We start from the raw sequence: 18,275 nt of genomic DNA on the forward strand, positions 1-18,275 counted from the left end.
TTATGTCTACATATTTACATGCTAAAAAACACACCTTCATACAGGATATGATATCCATCCATCGACAATTTAGGGTCACCTGTCTTTGGATGGTGGGAGGAACCCACGCAGACAGGGGTAGAACATGCAAACTCCACACAGAAAGTCCGGGGCAACCGGGGTTTGAACCCACGACCTTCACCAGTTCAGGATGTGATATATCATCCTGAATAATGAATGATGTTGTGAGCAAGTACTGCACATAAGCTGAGCTCTTTAATTCCTACATTTAGCGAAAGAAAGTGCAACACTGACGTCTTCTGTTAATTTTGAGAAAGTTTAGTCAGCGCAGAGAAAGCAACATGCTAATCTGTTTTACTTCGTCTCTTTGCTACGTCCATCTTTTTATATTGTCTCTGTGTGAAACAAGGTAAAGAGGAGTTAGTTCAATTGTCGTTTTAAGTAGACCGTACAATAGTGGCAGATCTTTCCTTCACTCACTGTGAACTCATCTTCAGCACCTAACTGGATGAACACACATCATGAAACAGTGGCGGTCTGGCCATCTGGAGTACCGTGACAAAGCCCGGTGGGCCGGCCAACCTCGGGTCCAGTGGGCCGCCTTCCTTAGCCTATACTTATATACAAATAATTAAAAAGTTGGCAGAAGGTTGAGTGACACGGGCTGACCCCCCTTCTCCCCAGGCATGTTGGACTACAGGTGCTGGTCATATAATTAGAATATCATCAAAAAGTTGATTTATTTCAGTAATTCCATTCAAAAAGTGAAACTTGGATATTATATTCATTCATTACACACAGACTGATATATTTCAAATGTTTATTTCATTTAATTGTGATGATTAAAACTGACAACTACTGAAAATCCCAAATTCAGGATCCCCGAAAATTAGATTATTTGTTAAGACCAATACAAAAAAGGATTTTTAGAAAAGTATGAGGATGTTCAGCACTCAGTACTTAGTTGGGGCTCCTTTTGCCTGAATTACTGCAGCAATGCGGCGTGGCATGGAGTCCATCAGTCTGTGGCACTGCTCAGGTGGTATGAGAGCCCAGGTTGCTCTGATAGTGGCCTTCAGCTCTTCTGCATTGTTGGGTCTGGCGTATCGCATCTTCCTCTTCACAATACCCCATAGATTTTCTATAGGGTTAAGGTCAGGCCAGTTTGCTGGCCAATTAAGAACAGGGATACCATGGTCCTTAAACCAGGTACTGGTAGCTTTGGCACTGTGTGCAGGTGCCAAGTCCTGTTGGAAAATGAAATCTGCATCTCCATAAAGTTGGTCAGCAGCAGGAAGCATGAAGTGCTCTAAAACTTCCTGGTAGACGGCTGCGTTGACCTTGGACCTCAGAAAACACAGTGGACCAACACCCAGCAGATGACATGGCACCCAAACCATCACTGACTGTGGAAACTTTACACTGGACTTCAAGCAACGTGGATTCTGTGCCTCTCCTCTCTTCCTCCAGACTCTGGGACCTTGATTTCCAAAGGAAATGCAAAATTTACTTTCATCAGAGAACATAACTTTGGACCACTCAGCAGCAGTCCAGTCCTTTTTGTCTTTAGCCCAGGCGAGACGCGTCTGACGCTGTGTCATGTTCAAGAGTGGCTTGACACAAGGAATGCGACAGCTGAAACCCATGTCTTGCATACGTCTGTGCGTGGTGGTCCTTGAAGCACTGACTCCAGCTGCAGCCCACTCTTTGTGAATCTCCCCCACATTTTTGAATGGGTTTTGTTTCACAATCCTCTCCAGGGTGCTGTTATCCCTATTGCTTGTACACTTTTTTCTGCCACATCTTTTCCTTCCCTTCGCCTCTCTATTAATGTGCTTGGACACAGAGCTCTGTGAACAGCCAGCCTCTTTAGCAATGACCTTTTGAGTCTTGCCCTCCTTGTGCAAGGTGTCAATGGTCGTCTTTTGGACGGCTGTCAAGTCAGCAGTCTTCCCCATGATTGTGTAGCCTACAGAACTAGACTGAGAGACCATTTAAAGGCCTTTGCAGGTGTTTTGAGTTAATTAGCTGATTAGAGTGTGGCACCAGGGGTCTTCAATATTGAACCTTTTCACAATATTCTAATTTTCTGAGATCCTGATTTTGGGGTTTTCATTAGTTGTCAGTTATAATCATCAAAATTAAAATGAACACTTGAAATATATCAGTCTGTGTGGAATGAATGTATACATTATACAAGTTTCACTTTTTGAATGGAATTACTGAAATAAATCAACTTTTTGATGATATTCTAATTATATGACCAGCACCTGTATTCCATATGAACGTCTACGCAGGCCTTAGCCCCGCCCCGTCTTTCTCATTCACATACCACAGTGACACTGGCAGCTGGAAAACGAGCTAAATGCAACAGAAAATGGACACAGTTTAACTGACATGCAAGTAAATGTAAAAAAGTAACCGACTCACTCTGTGTTAGCACTAGTACCAGACCAACGCAGACTGGAGACCCACCACTTTTCAACACAAAGTGACGCCTTTGCTGCTGTCAGTCATTAAAATGTTTCCATGCGCGCAGTAATGTCACAGTTAATATCGTGGGACATTTATGCAGCAAAACAAAAAAATAGTTTAACTCTGCAGAGGAAACAGAATTCAACTTTTAGTGTCTGAAATGTTTAGATGCTCTGATGGAGCTCAGGACTGATCAGGAGGACGGACTCCAGACACTGCCTCTGTATTAACCTGGACTGTGTGAGACCGTTTGGATGTTTATTAGAACACAGCATATTATTTAACATCAGATGCTGATGATGCTGTCGGCTTGTCGGAAGATTTAAATATGAAGTTATGCTGCTGTGGCTTGTGCGTAAATGCGCACAGCGTCTGTCTTAATGGGGAGATGCTTCACCATATTTCAGCCACCCTGAAATTCGTACGTTTTTCAACTTAGAGCATTACACATTAAGTGCTTATTATTATTTTGTTATTTATTTATTCTTCTACTTTAATAATTAACATTTCAAACATCGAGCTTCTCTGTAGACAGGTTTCATCTAAACTACTTTCTACGGAAGACAGAATCCCACTGAAAACTGTTGACAGTTGAGGTGACACATGACCCCATCAAATAAACATGCCCAGGACAAACAAAGGGGAAAACAAAAGACTGAAAAAAAACTTTGTGGAAACAAACATTTTCAGTAGAGTCTGCCTTCACACTGCTTTTTGCGTAAAAAATTCAAAAATCCTCTGGGTGGTTTAACTTGACACACACACAGACCTCAGAACAGCACAATGATGGAGAGGATCTTACTGGGTGTCTGGTGTTTCTCAGGTCAGTGGATTCTAAGATATGTCTGATTAATATTTGCAAATTATTCTATAATAAGCTGAAATAAAAAAATAAGTCACAGCTGTTGTCCTCAGTAGACTGAATAAAAAAAAATATATTTTTCACTGCTGCCATGGAAGGAGACTTTTTAGTGTAAAAATGATAATCTGCCAGCGGTGGAGGAAGAGTTCAGATCTTTACTTCAGTAAAAGCAACATTACATTACAAGGAAAAGTTCTTCCTTCAAAATCAGCACAAGCACAAAAGTAACATGAGCTAAATGTACTTGTGTATTGTGACAAATGATTAATGACATTTATTTTGCCCAGCGTTTCCCAGGTTCAGGGTCTATATTTTAGGGTCACGGTCATGTGAGAGGTTGTTAGATCATTAATTGAAGAGGAAAGAAGTGAAATAACTGAAAATTTAAGTTTCATTGGCCTCTAACAGTTATTGAAATGAAACCATGTGGGAGGTTTAGAGGGGAAATGTGTGTCTGTTTGAACTGCTAACAACTCACAGACACCTGAAACGAGACAAAGGGCCCCAACTGCTTCTTTGTTAGGGCCACGAGCCAAAGGCCCCATCCACACTACTGCGTTTTCGTTTTAAAACGGAGACCTTTTGCTAAGTTTGCACCTCCCGTCCAGACTAAAGCAGCAAAAACGAAGACCTGAAATGGAGAAGTTTGACCAGTTTTGAAACTCCGGAGGGCGTTTTAGTGAAGACGGCCAAAAATGGAGGACTTTAGAAACGATGACACAGACGCTCACGCTCTGCTCTCTGATTGGGTCTTATCAGTCATGCAAAGCAGACACACAATGCCACTGACAGAGTTTTTGACATGGTATTTTATTAATATATTCTGTACCATGCAAATAACACTTGCTGTACATGTCGGCGTTTACTTTGCGACGACTCCCAGTCTTTTTTCCAGCATTACGCTCCCGCGTTACATTCAGTAATTGTCCCAGCTCGTTATTGGTCTATGCAAAAAAAAATCTGGTCTGATTCTTCGTCTGTAGTGCTTTATTCTTTCGCCAAATCTTCTGTAACTATGCAACAGACCATATGCTTCATGTTTATACTGGCACGCGCATGCCCAGTGTGCGCGAACGGCCGCTGGATGTGCGGTTTCAGTCATTTTAAAGCCAACCAGCTGACCCTGAGCAGCAGTTAGACAGTTATTAGTCTCAGTGAATTTTGTGGATATTTTACTTTTTTCACTTTAGGCGTCATGTGATGTGAGGTTGTTCAATCATGACAAAATCAGTGTGTGTTCTGTAGAAGTTTTATAACTACTGAATGTGCAGCGTATATGTGTGTTTGTGTTGTGCAGTCTTTTTAAAGTAGTACTGCAATAGTGATCAATGGCTGTGATGCTGCTAGGTGGTTATGTTCTTAGAGGCTGGTCGTGTTTGCGGCTGTGGTGAAGTATACGTTGGGCAGTTCAGGTGAGTTGGTCTGGATCAAAGGCCATTTTTTAATCCCAGTCAGTCCCCGGAATGGGTTGATATAAAACACTCAAATGCACACAGCACACAGTTAAGCATATTATCATATGTAGCGCTGTACTAATTGGAGGATGCATTGTAAAGCCAATAGGCTAATAATAATCAAACAAGCAGCAGTCAATCCAGCGTCTAATACAGTGCAATGCAACTTTGTTCATGGTTGCGGGCCGCTCACCGGTCACAGCTGTACTGCGCACCATAGTGGCTGATGGTGGAGAAGTGCAGCCAACCTGTCAGTCATGCGGTGCGCAGCGTAGTTCATTAGGAAAACATGTTCATTTAAGTCTGTTTATCTTTTCAATGTAAATAATAGTACTAATTAGAATGAAAAATACATTATTTGTGATTCAAAATAATAGTTATTGATAAATGAATTAGTGATCCCACAGATAAATGATTTTAGTGCTTTAGCTCAGACGCTCTTTATGGGAGCGGAGCTCCCACGTAACTCGAACCCTGCTCCTGAACCCAAACTGGAACCTGATTGCTACTGAAGGTTTGTCAAATCCTGTTTGTTTTCAGCTTTCTGTTTTTAGAGGTAGAAAGTTTTCTGTATTTCAGTATATAAACAGCCCGTTCTCATTCTCGGGGAGTCACTTATGGACACTTTGTCAGGTCCTTCAGGGTCTGGTACCAACACACATGGTACTCTTTGGTGTCATCATTTTTACCACCATTGGACCAAAGGAACTTTTCCCCCGGAAATAGGAACCTTTGTTCCTAGTTCCAGGTTACAACTCACTGCGTTTCCACCGGTGGGACCAGGATCTAAATGTAATTTTGGGTCTTTATTTTACCTCCCAAAAAGTCCCTGCTCGGGGGTAGTACTTGCCTTGCAGTGAAATTCTGAATGGGCGAGTAGAGTAAAGTGACCAGATTTCTGAAATGAAAATGTTATTATATATTAAATAAAAATGGGGACAATTTTGGTTTTATAATCTGTCAAATATAACTTTTCCAAATGAAATCAAGTCATTTTGAGGCATAATCAATTTTTCAGACAGTAAGTAAAGGCTGCAATCACTTCCTGGCAAGCAGAATACTGTATTTTATGTGTTGTTTTGGCCATTTAAAGGTATTTTAAGAGGTAAAAAGAACTGAATTGGTTGGTACACAGCAAGTTCAGTAATTTAGAGTCATAAGGATAATTGCAAAAGAGATAATGTCTTTATTTTATATATAACTCAGCAGTAAGTCATGTTAATTATAGGCTACAGTGTGTTTTCCAAATATAAAGAAAGATATTGGACCAACCACAGCCTACCAATCCAGTCTTTCTGGTTAAAATCTACGTCATTCCATCAAACGTTGAAGTCCATGCATATGGTATGGAGATGGGGAAGGACTGGGAGGAGGGACTGCCCCGGCTCTTGTTGGCAGCTAGGGAGCTGATCCAAGAGTGTACGGGTTTCAACCCTGACGGTTTGGGTTTTGGGCATTCAGTGCGGGGTCCTTTATCTGTCCTTCGGGATGGGTTTGTTGAGAGGGAGCCGTCTAAAAACTTAGTAGACTACGTGAATGGCTTTCAGCGTCGCCTTTATGTAGCTGTGGAAATGTCAAGGGAAAACTTGGTTGGTGCTCAAAAAAATGTGAATGGACTGCATGATCGTAAGGCAGCGCACAGTGGCTTTAGCCCAGGGGACCAGGTGTTGGCTTTAGTACCACTTCAAGTTTCACCATTTCAGGCAAGGTTTGCTGGCCCATATACTATTGAGGGAAAAGTTTCAGATCAAAACTACTTTGTTATTATTCCTAATCGGAGGAGAGCTACTCAGCTGTGTCATGTTAATTTGCTTAAACCACACAATGCTTGAGACATGGGTGGAGTGTTCAATTCTGTCTCTCCGAAGGTGGATGCTAGTCATGGAATGATTCTGTAATTTCAGATTATGTTCTCTTGAAAGCAGGGTTGGATGTTGACAGTGATATTGATGCCCCTGCTGAGTAGTGCGTCGTTGTCACTGGCCGCCAAGTGTACAGCCAGAGGAATGTTTTTTGTTTTGTTGTTGTCCAGTAGGTTATAGTGGGTTCAGCGTTCCCCTTTGTGGGTCCCCCGTCTTAAGAGGGGTAGGGGGGTGTGACTTATCTCTCTCTCTCCCTTGTAGAGGAAGAGCTGGTTGTGGTAACTGGAAGTACCTGGGCCCAGTGCCCTTAAGTGTAGGCTATTTGTAACTCTGTCTTCTCATTCTGCAGGGAGCTGGTGTTGACGCCATGTCAGACCTCCCTGTGGGCCGGCTCTCCGGTTTCCCATTCAGTTTGGTTTTCTTTGGTTTTGGATTGTTGCTTTGCGGTATGTACCTTGTTTTTGCCTACAACAACACTTTCACACATGTACGACGATATGTCCTGAGTTGTTCAACACATCTAGACGTGAATACCAGGAAATAAAAGCTGAAATTCTGAACTCTTGTCTCAGACTCATCTTTTGATCTTAAACACAAATGTCTTCAGTGAACAACAAAAACAAAGGAATTTGCCTTACTGTTCCAATACTTTTGGAGGGAACTGTACATTCATGCAACCATAATAACTCTTATTTGGTTTATTTTTGTTAAATAAGAGTAAACCGTAAAAAGAGTTTACCGTGTCACCGTTTACAGTGTCTCCCTTTGTTGTGGCCTTCTGAGCCAGGTCATAACAGCATGTGTTTGTTCACTTCAGTTCTTTATTGTCATTCAACCGTGTAAAACATGAAGGAACTAATTTCTTCCCAGGTCCAGCAGCGTGCTGAATAAATAACAACTTAAGCTAAGCCCTATATAAAAAAAATTTAATTATCTTATGATCAGGATCCAATCAAGTTATGAAAAGACAACATTTGACATTTTCAGAGGAGAAGAACAGATGCAGATGACTTGAGAGATTGAAGTGATGAAAGAATTTGGACTTTGAGATAATTGCAGAAACGCAAACTCGATTTTTACAGCATCACCTTGAGATCGGAGTGTGTCATTATATGTACCTGACTACTGGGTGAAATTTTCAACACACCTGCAACATTTTGTGTTTCTTGTAATAAGCCACGCCCACTTTGAGCAATCATTACCGAATTTTCTGCATGAACTGAGTAGTGACCCGAGATCGCACAAACCATAATGGTTCATTATGTAAGGTCTTTATACAGCACTGTAAACATAGTTATGGATAGTATATTGCATTTCTGTCAATAGATTCTCCTAAATATTACATACTGAACCTTGAAAATGAAAATATCACAACCTACTTTTTGCATAAAGGGTGCAACAGACCCGTGACCTTTGACAGTGACAGAGAAGAGGACCTGGTGTGGACTTATACGTATTATTTTATCAGTTTGTCTTATGTTGGTCAGCCCAACTATGCTTTTGATTATCATCATTAAAATGTTTTGTGACACTTGAAAGGTAGTAAAAAACTCACAGCTGCTCTGTAATGTCAGAGAGTGGACCTGTTATCTGTGGGAACAAGTTACATTTATAAAGCGGAGCCTGTAAATAACTGTACATAGTTACGTATCTGCATAGGAGCAGGTTACCCCAGTTTGAATGTAAGTCCTGATAGCAGACATGAACAAAGGCTGTATTCATTTAAGACGGTTCTTTTGCTGTATTACAGTTTATGTTCAAATCATCTGGCACCTGAATGAAAGTTGTCTTCATTTACTGTGAGTAACAAATTAATGGTTTTCAAATCTCATTAACCTCAGTTGTTAATTTCTAGTTTCTCACCCTATAGGGAACCTCAGGATGTTCTTATTTTTGTTTGTCAAACACAGATGGACATCACCTTTTCTGAACTTTGCCTTTGAATAACAAATACAGATATACAAACAAATTTATTTGCATGGCTGCAGGTTCCTTTCTCACATTCTATGTTTAGAGATAAACTATACATACACTAAACATCCAGCTTGTCTGTAAACAGGTTTCATCTAAACTACTTTCTATATTCATAGTCCCAATGAAAACTGTTGACATAATGTGGACCCCAAAGTAATGGGGACCCTGTCTCTGAAGATGTTGATTTTTTTAAAAGGACTAAAAATTTATTCTATTCACCTCAAATCTATTGCAGAGTAGGCAGAAATATCTTTATTTCCTAGTGCAATAAAAACAATTCCATTTTTATGGCTTGATGCCACCTGAGATGAATGAGAACATATTTGTTCTATTCCGTATAGCCCATCGCTATTGGGTTTGCGCCTGCGCTGCACTGATAAATTTTGTCTACACCTACCCACAGCGTGGGCCTCTCCTACGTCCACACCTTGTATATATACATTCACATTTTTACAATTATGTACGAGCCACACGAGAGCAGACGCTTTGTGTGGACAGAACACTCTTTAGCGCCTGTTTGTGCACCACAGGGAACATTCCAAGGGGCTTCCCCTGTCGGTGCAGTGCCTGTCTCACTTGCTGTGCGAGGCTATCTCACAGGCCTATGTGTCAGCCAGTGTATCTCCCCTGGACGGCATCAGGGTGCACTCTACAAGAGGCATCTCCTCCTCTGTGGCGTTGAACAGTGGAATGTCGGTGGACGACATCTGCACAGCGACCTCCTGGTCTTCCCTTCTCTTTCGTCCGTTTGAATAGGGATGTCTCCCGCTTCTCATTGACTCACTCAGTATGGAGCGTTCTGTCTGAGTGATTGTCCTCTGTGAGTGCGCGGTGCTTTTTTCCCATCCGGACAGTGGGGGAGCGGCCCCTGATCACACTGGCCCTGCTCTGTGTGCAGCTGATGCGGTTGCTGTCGTGACCTCGTCTGCACCTGCACAGCTGCGGGGCCCCCCCATGCGGTCCCCGGCCATTTACACATGGGTCGGTTCTCTGCCTTCCCATGTTGCGCCATTGGTGATTGTGTGCATGGCTACACCAATGCCCTGGGCTGCGGGTGATCTGGTGGCTTAGTATGTTGGCTCTGGGCAGGTGGGTCTGTACTTGGTGGTACCATATGGGCCAGTGAAGCGCTGACTCATCCTGCTTCGCCTCTAAACCCAATAGCGATGGCCTTAGAGGGCGAAGCTTATACGAAATAGAACCATAGTTATGTATTGGAACTCCAGATTCTGAGTGTAGGCGCAGCCCTCTAAGCAGTGGGCCTCACTGAGCCTTGGTTCTACGTGCTGAAGAAATGGCACTCACCGTTGTACTGTATATATACAAGGTCCACGCTGTGAGTGGGCGTAGACAAAAATTATCAGTGCTGCGCAGGCGCGTGTGGGGGTCAGCCTAATAGCGATGGTCTTAAAGGGCTGCGCCTATACTCATAGGAGTTACAATACGTAACTATCGTTTTGTAATTGGGGTGAAATGACTACATCAAATAAACGTGCCCAGGACAAACAAAGGTGAAAACAAAAGACTGAAAAAAAACGTTGTGGAAACAAACATTTTCATAAGTCTGCCTTCACAATGCTTTTTGCATAAAAAATGCAAAAATCCTCTTAGTGGTTTAAATTGACACACACACAGAGGCCTCAGAGCAGCACAATGATGGAGAGGATCTTACTGGGTGTCTTGTGTCTCTCAGGTCAGTGAATTCTTTGATATTTTGTGATGACTGTTTGCATTTTATTGTATAGTAAGTTGATACTGAAATAAAAAATAAGTCACAGCTGTTATTTATTTTTTCTCTTGGGCCATTGAGACTTTTTAGTGTAAAAATGAAAATCTGCCAGCGGTAGAGGAAGAGTTCACATCCTTTACTTCAGTAGGAGAATCGTTACATTACAAGGAAAAGTCCAAGGGGGTAAGCCACACTTGAAACGGTGGAGCTGACCGAAGCCGTTAGCCTGCATGGAGGCCCAAAAATGACATCAAAACCCTGTGACATCCGTCACATATGGGAGATGTAACCGTACTGCTTAGATTAGATTTAGACTCTCTGGGAATCTAAAAAAAACTATTTGGCCATCAGTGACGCTGCGTTGTTGTTTGACAGTTGAGCCTCGTAGGTGGGCTGATTAAACAGTGACGATCCGAGTCAGACAGACACACTCAGCCAGAAGACTTTTGTTTGGGCAGCTAAGCCCAGGGCGGCCAAGGCCATACAGCAGTTCTGTTAGGAGTGTGGTTTGTGTTCATGTTTTCCTGTTTAAGTCTGTTTTTGGTTCTGTGTTTCTCTGTGTAGCCTTGTTTATTATTTAATTAATTCACATGTTTTAGTTTACTTAGTATCTGTCTTGTCTCCTTCAGAATCAGAAGGAGCTTTATTGCCAAGTGTTTTACACATACGAGGAATTTGCTTTGGTGATAAGGTGCTACATGTAGACAAACATACAGCTGACATAAATAAATGTAGAAATATATAAATATGGAATAGACAATGCAAGTTATATAAGAATAATAAAAAGAACAGAGAGAAACATTACGCCTATTTGCAGAGAAGGAACAACATATTTACATGTGCATTATTCTGGGTTTGTGCTGTGCAGACGTATTGCAGCAAAATATATAAATTGACAATTTAAAAATATACAACAACAAAGATTAACAATGAACAACAAATATGTGCATTATGCAAGGTTTGTGCATGATATGAAATAATATTTACATGTGCAGAGACATTTGTATTATTTGTAAGGGGGGAGTGTCAGTGAGGGACCGGGGCCTTGTTAATGAGGTTAGCTTTACATTACATTAATTCACTTAGCTGACGCTTTTATCCAAAGTGACTTACAATTGTGTCACATGTCGCATGTCGGGAGCAACTCTCACAGTGGGAATCACACCAAAGGCAAGCATCTTATCTATGAGCCATCACCACCCTTGCAGCTGTAGATGTAGACGGGAAGAAGCTGTTTTTGTGGCGAGAGGTTTTGGTCCTGAAGGACCGCAGCCTCCTGCCAGAGGGGAGAGTCTGTGACAGTTTGTGTCCGGGGTGGGAGGGATCAGCTGCAATCTTTCCTGCTCACCTCGGAGTCCTGGAGGCGTACAGGTCCTGAAGAGAAGGAAGATTGCAGCCAATCACTTTCTCTGCAGAGCGAATGATACGCTGCAGCCTGCCCTTTTCCCTGGCAGTGGCAGCAGCGTACCAGATGGTGATGGAGGAGGTGAGGATGGACTCAATGATGGCGGTGTAGAAGTGCACCATCATTGTCTTTGGCAGGCTGAACTTCTTCAGCAGCCGGCCTTCTTGGTGAGGGAGGTGATGTTCAGCTCCCACTTGAGGTGGTGCCCAGGAAGTGGAAGGAGTCCACAGTTGTGACGGGGGAGTCAGGCACGCTCAGCTGAGAGAGCTTGTCCTGCAGCAGGGCCGGGATGACGGTGTTAAAAGCAGAGCTGAAATCCACAAACAAGATCCTGGCGTAGCTTCCTGGGGAGTCCAAGTGCTGGAGGATGTAGTGAAGGGCCATGTTTACTGCGTCATCTACAGACCTGTTGGCTCTGTAGGCGAACTGCAGGGGGTCCAGGAGGGGGTCTGTGATTGATTTAAGGTGGGACAACACAAGGCGTTCAAAGGGCTTCATAACCACAGAGGTCAGGGCGACGGGTCTGAAGTTATTTAGTCCTGTGGAACAGGTTCTTAGTGCTAAATTTTTGTTCTTTGCCTCACTTCTTAGTCCAGTGCCTTAGCTCTTAGTTCTGTGCTTTAGTTCATGTTTAGTGTTATTCCTTGTCTGTGTATTTCTGTGTTTTATTATTTGGTCTTGTCTTGTTTAGGGTTTTGTAGCTTAATTTATTCTTAAGTTTATCTGCATGTTGTTACCTGTTTGGGTCCTTAGTCCTGTGTCTCCATGTGTTAGTGTATCTGTATGTGTTTTGTGTTTTACTTTGGTAGATATGTCCTTGTGTGTTCCCATGTACTTTACTTCCTGCTTTATTTTGTAATCTTCTGTGCCTGGTGTTCTTGTCTAGCTTTGTTCCTGTTGTTAGTGTTTTTTTGTCTTGATTATTAGTTTGTTACCCCTGCCTGTGTTTTTGTACTTTTGTTAATGGATGTGTTTCTGCTTGTGTTTTTAGTCATTTTGGTTTATTCTTTATGCTGTTCTGTAGTAGTTTACTGTCTGGTTGCCTTGCTGTTTCACCCTCAGTTGTTCTCAGTCTTTGTCATGTCCTTTGTCGTCTATGTTGAGTGTTCCGCCGTGCTCTGTGTTTCCCTGGATTTCTGGTCTATTCCCTTGTTTTGGATTACTCTGTCAGTGCTTCTTGGATTCCCTGGGGATTTTATTCAATTTAGATCACGCTCCACGTAAGCCTGTTTCATTTTAAGTATTGCTTTAAAAAATATTTGAACTGCATCCTCTCGCCTTTTGGTCTACATTTGCGTCCACACCTCAGTCTGCACTCAGCCTTACCCATGACAGGTTCAGGGCAAGGTTCCACTCAGAACAGGCCTCGCCATGGTCGACCAACGAATTTGAGTGCACATGTCTTTAGAAAATAGATGTATGAGTGCTGCCAGCATTGCTGCAGAGGTTGAAGGGATGGGGGGTCAGCCTGTCAGTGCTCAGACCACACGCCGCACACTGCATCAAATTGGTCTGCATGGCTGTTGTCCCAGAAGAAAGCCTCTTCTATAGACACAAACAGTGTGCTGAAGACGAGCACACTAAGGACATGGATTACTGGAAGCATGTCCTGTGGTCTGATGAGACCAAGATAAACTTATTTGGTTGAGATGGTGTCAAGCGTGTGGCGGCTACAGTCAAAGTCCTTTTAGGCAAGTCCCGCCACTCGACCGCCATCTTGGCAACGCTTCCGGACAGCTATTTCTTTAATCCGCATGAAAATCTGATAAAAATCGATTCCCGCTTTAGCTATTAAAAGCAGACGATTGGCTTTCTAGTGGGAGGGGCGGGATAACCACCACCTTTGCCGTTACGGGCTTTCCCCATAGAGTTGTATTGAGGATGTGTTTGAGTGGCATGTCTGATCTAAAATGTCTCTGCTACAGTCAAGCATGGTGGTGGGAGTGTCATGGTCTGGGGCTGCATGAGTGCTGCCGGCACTGGGGAGCTACAGTTCATTGAGGGAACCATGAATGCCAACATGTACTGTGACATATTGAAGAAGAGAATGATCCCCTCCCTTCAGAGACTGGGCCGCAGGGCAGTATTCCAACATGATAACGGCCCCAAAACACACCTCCAAGATGACCACTGCCTTGCTGAAGAAGCTGAGGGTAAAGGTGATGGACTGGCCAATCATGTCTCCAGACCTAAACCCTGTTCAGCATCTGTGGGGCCTCCTCAAACACAGAAGGTGGAGGAGCGCAAGGTCTCTAACATCCACCAGCTCCGTGATGTCGTCATGGAGGAGTGCAAGAGGACTCCAGTAGAAACCTGTGAAGCTCTGCTGAACTCCAAGAGTGTTATGGCAGAGCTGGAAAATATTGGTGGCCACACTTTGGGCCCAATTTGGACATTTTCACTTTTGTTGCCAGCGGTTTAGACATTAATGGCTGTGTGATGTGTTATTTTGAGGGGACGGCAAATTTACACTGTTATACAAGCTGCACACTCACTACTTTACACTGTAGCAAAGTGTCATTTCTTCAGTGTCACATGAAAAGGTATAATCAAATATTTACAAAGATGTGAGGGGTGCACTCATTTTTGTGAGATACTGTCAGATAAATACTCTGGAGTAAACGGTGCAAAATTTTCCTCTAAAATGTAAAGAAGTCCAAAGTAGCAGAAAATGGAAATACTCAAACTACTAGTACTTCAAAATGGTAGTTAGTGACCAACTACATTTATGCCACCATCTTTGGACTTAAACCAATGCAAAATCTTTTTGAGTTCCATAAACTTTCAATGATGTGGCAGAAATTCGACTGGATTGTGAAATTAGTCGGGGCGATAAATTTAGGGCTTAATCCATTCAGTGACGTGCTCATAATCAGTCAGCTGCAATAGGTAGTGTAAAATGACAATGGCAAACATTAAAAATGTTTAACCTTTAACAAATCACACTTGTTCTCCTCACAGGTTGGGACATCTTCTCCTCATGCCTCCCACATCAGTACCACTATGTTGCTGATCCTATGAACTGGACTGAAGCTCAGACCTACTGCAGAGAGATATACATGGACCTGGCCACCATTGAAAACACTGACGAAATAAACAAGTTTCTTAACACAGTTTCATCTTTTGGTCTCAGCTCTAATGTCTGGATTGGCCTGTACACCACAATCAACTGGAGGTGGTCAGACGGCTACACAGGGACAGGAGCTGAATATAGGAACTGGAAGATCCAACCAGACTTTTACTCAGCTCGTGAATTCTGTGTGGGCATTGCAAAGGATGGAACTTGGTGGGATGATAATTGCTTTGCAGGACGTTACTTTATCTGTTACAGAGGTAAGTGTGTGTGTGTCTGTCTGTATCAAGGTCTATTTTGATCTGGAAAAGTTTTAGTTAACACTTTCAATGAAGGTCATCGCTATAATGACTTATGCATATATTTATAACACGATATAGTGCGTCTATAAGACATTATAACAGTTGTTATAATCACTTACAAACATGCATTAGGCGCTATAGCAAAGTTCATTACGTATTACGACCTTTTGATTTAATGTTTTATATCTAATAGTAAGACCAGTTTAATGTGCGGCAAGAATCTCCGACCATGTTCCGTAACACATTATAACCACCGACTCTGCCTCGTTGTGAATAAACTTTAGTCACCATTTAGAATTATTGATATAAAATGGAATAATAGCTTATAGTAATGTTTAAAGTTATGTAGCAGATATCAGATGTTGTCACAGATGAATTGCGAGCTTATTACTCCACTAACTTTCATAGTCACGTTCTGCTGCTCGCTCTCTCTCATTCATAATCAATTCAGAATCTTTCACGTCCGCATCGTAAAGAAGTCTACTATACTGTACTATACCATAATGTTCACGCAACGCAAACTGTGGAAGTAGACAGTCAGAGGTGTGCACATAACAGAGACCCGTGATCTCTGTCACTATGTGTGTCTTTGATGTTATTATGTTGTGTTTTTGTGCTCAACTGCAAAATGTTCAAAATTCATTCAGATTGTTTATAAAGTGAAGAAACATAAATAAAAATTGTTTTCCTGCACAAAGTGTGTCACTTTACTTAAAGCAAACAATTGTGTTGTAAGGTCTTGTAATTAGTTCATATGGTATTATGTCCACCTGTAATATATTATACAGGGATAGATATTTTAACACTTTACTTAAAGCAAACAAAGACATGCTATATAACTTTAAACATTACTATAAGCTGTTATACCATTTTATATCACTAATTGTAAATTGTGACTAAAGTGTAATACGTAATGAACTTTGCTATTGCGCCTAATGTTTGCATGTTTGTATGTGATTATAACAATTGTTATGTCTTATGGACGCATTATATCGTGTTATAAATATATGCATAAGTCATTATAGCAATGAGCAATGAGAAATTTCATTAGAGACATTATTTATAAAAACTTATTTTTTAAATGTATGTTTGTGTGTGTTTTAATATTTTGCCTGTTTTATTCTTCCTTTGCATTGTCATTGTATAATTTAATTATTGCCTACATTTTATTTATTTACTGTATTTATGTGCATTTAATAGGATGTCTATTTATTTATTGAGCATTTATTTATTTATGTATATATTTCTAATTCTGTCAGGATCTTTCCTGACTTTAACAATTCCCTGATTTTAAAAATGAACTGCAGGAACTCAGCAGAATCCTGGATTTGTTGCTGTGAAAGTAGCAATGAGTTGGTCCAGTGCTCAGAGCTACTGCAGGAAGAACTTCATAGACCTGGCCATTGTGAGGAACCAGAATGAGAACCAGGCGGTTGCGAACGTGGTGCCGTTTGGATACTTGGCATGGGTTGGTTTGTTCAGAGATCCTGACTTTTACTGGTCTGATGGGAGTAGCTTCTCATTCACAAACTGGTACTCAGGTTCCAACCCATTAGGCTCGATGAGGGTCGCATGTGGTGTTGCAGCTTTGCAGAGTTCAGGAACATGGAAGTTTCTTCCCTGTGAAACCAGATTACCATTTGTCTGCTACAGCGTCCCTGGTGAGTGGTTTACTGAGCTGCAGCGGACGAGAGAGAATAACTGATGTTAAACTGTTCTCAGACATGGTGCTCATTTACATGTATGAGTTTGGTATCACAAATGTGTCTATGAAGATTCTCAGTCATCCAGGTCATAGTTATCCAACGAAGGTTAAAATGAAGGGCAACTGGACTTGGTTGAAGCTACTGGAAGACGTTTCGTCCCTTATCCAAAGGACTTCTTCAGTTCTTCAGAACTGAAGAAGTGAAGAAGTCCTTTTCTTCAGAAGTCCAGTTCTTCAGAACTGAAGAAGTGAAGAAGTCCTTTGGATAAGGGACGAAACGTCTTCCAGTAGCTTCAACCAAGTCCAGTTGCCCTTCATTTTAACCTTCGTTGGATATCACAAATGTAATTCCAGACATGTTGTTCTTCTCTGTGTCTACACACCAGTAAGCAGGCAGGCGGTAAAGCTGAAGATAAAGCTGGAGGACTCCTCTGTGGATCTGAATGACCCTGCTGTGAAAGCTGACATGCTGAAAAAGGTGAGTCTCCAAAATCCACCCTGAGACACTTAGAAACTCTTGAGGCCCATTGTTTTGTTTGGCGTGTGTCTTTCTTGTTTCCCTGTGGATAGCAGGCCAAACATAAGCTAGCTCTCAACAATGTAGTTTTGAGCAAACGTGTTGAAATAGCTGCCTTTTGTGTTTCCCAGCTCCAGGACTGGCTGAAGGAGAAAGGAATAAGAGTCACCCTGAAGTGGAGAGAGGAGCCTGATGGGAAAGTCTTCCAGAAGGAGAACAAGACTGAGCTTTAACACTGAAATCCAACTGTACTTGTGTTTATCTGTAATACTTGGTGAATGTACTCTCTATCTGCTAATACACACAGTACACTATTATCACTGTACCGAGTGCTTAACCAGAACCCTGAATACATCCTGTAGACTGTCATGGAAGAGTTTTGTCCCTCATCATCAATATTACTGAGTGAAGTGTCTTAATGAAATCAAATTTTCTTCATAATAAAACATATATGGGACGTGGCTTTGGCTTCAGGTTTACAGTTTGTTAACCGGTCTGATAAAACTATGTTTACACGTTTACATGCAACAAAGCAAACCTTCATACAGGACTGGAAGGATATGATATATCATCCTGAATAATGAATGATGTTGTGAGCAAGTACTGCACATAAGCTGAGCGCTTTCATTAGCTGTGTGTAGGAATTAAAGTGCAACACTGACGTCTTCTGTTAATTTGTGGACATTACAGCATTTGAAAGGAAAGTTTAGTCAGGGCAGAAAAAGCAACATGCTGTCATAACTTTGTCTCTTTGCTACGTCCGTCTTTTTATATGGTCTCTGTGTGAAACAACGTGAAGAGGAGTTAGTTCAATCGTCATTTTAAGTAGACCGTACAACAGAGTGGCAGATCTTTCCTTCCCTCACTGTGAACCTATCTTCATGAAAGACAATTAAAGGAATCAGTTCAACTTCTCT

General features: G+C 41.8%; 1 protein-coding gene across 1 annotated transcript; it reads left to right on the top strand.

The window, feature by feature from the left end:
* Window positions 1-5,264: 5,264 nt before the first annotated feature.
* On the top strand, window positions 5,265-17,820 carry LOC119886665 (macrophage mannose receptor 1-like). The gene is made up of 5 exons (XM_038697554.1): window positions 5,265-5,305; window positions 14,723-15,094; window positions 16,444-16,797; window positions 17,228-17,319; window positions 17,490-17,820. Exons 2-5 carry the CDS (start codon window positions 14,779-14,781, stop codon window positions 17,589-17,591), a joined length of 864 nt encoding a protein of 287 aa, XP_038553482.1. The 5' UTR covers window positions 5,265-5,305; window positions 14,723-14,778; the 3' UTR covers window positions 17,592-17,820.
* The last annotated feature ends 455 nt before the right edge of the window (window positions 17,821-18,275 follow it).

The sequence above is a fragment of the Micropterus salmoides genome, unplaced genomic scaffold, assembly GCF_014851395.1.
Source record: "Micropterus salmoides isolate LMB-PRFRI ecotype aquatic unplaced genomic scaffold, ASM1485139v1 Ms_hic_scaffold_4, whole genome shotgun sequence".
Classification (NCBI taxonomy): domain Eukaryota; kingdom Metazoa; phylum Chordata; class Actinopteri; order Centrarchiformes; family Centrarchidae; genus Micropterus; species Micropterus salmoides.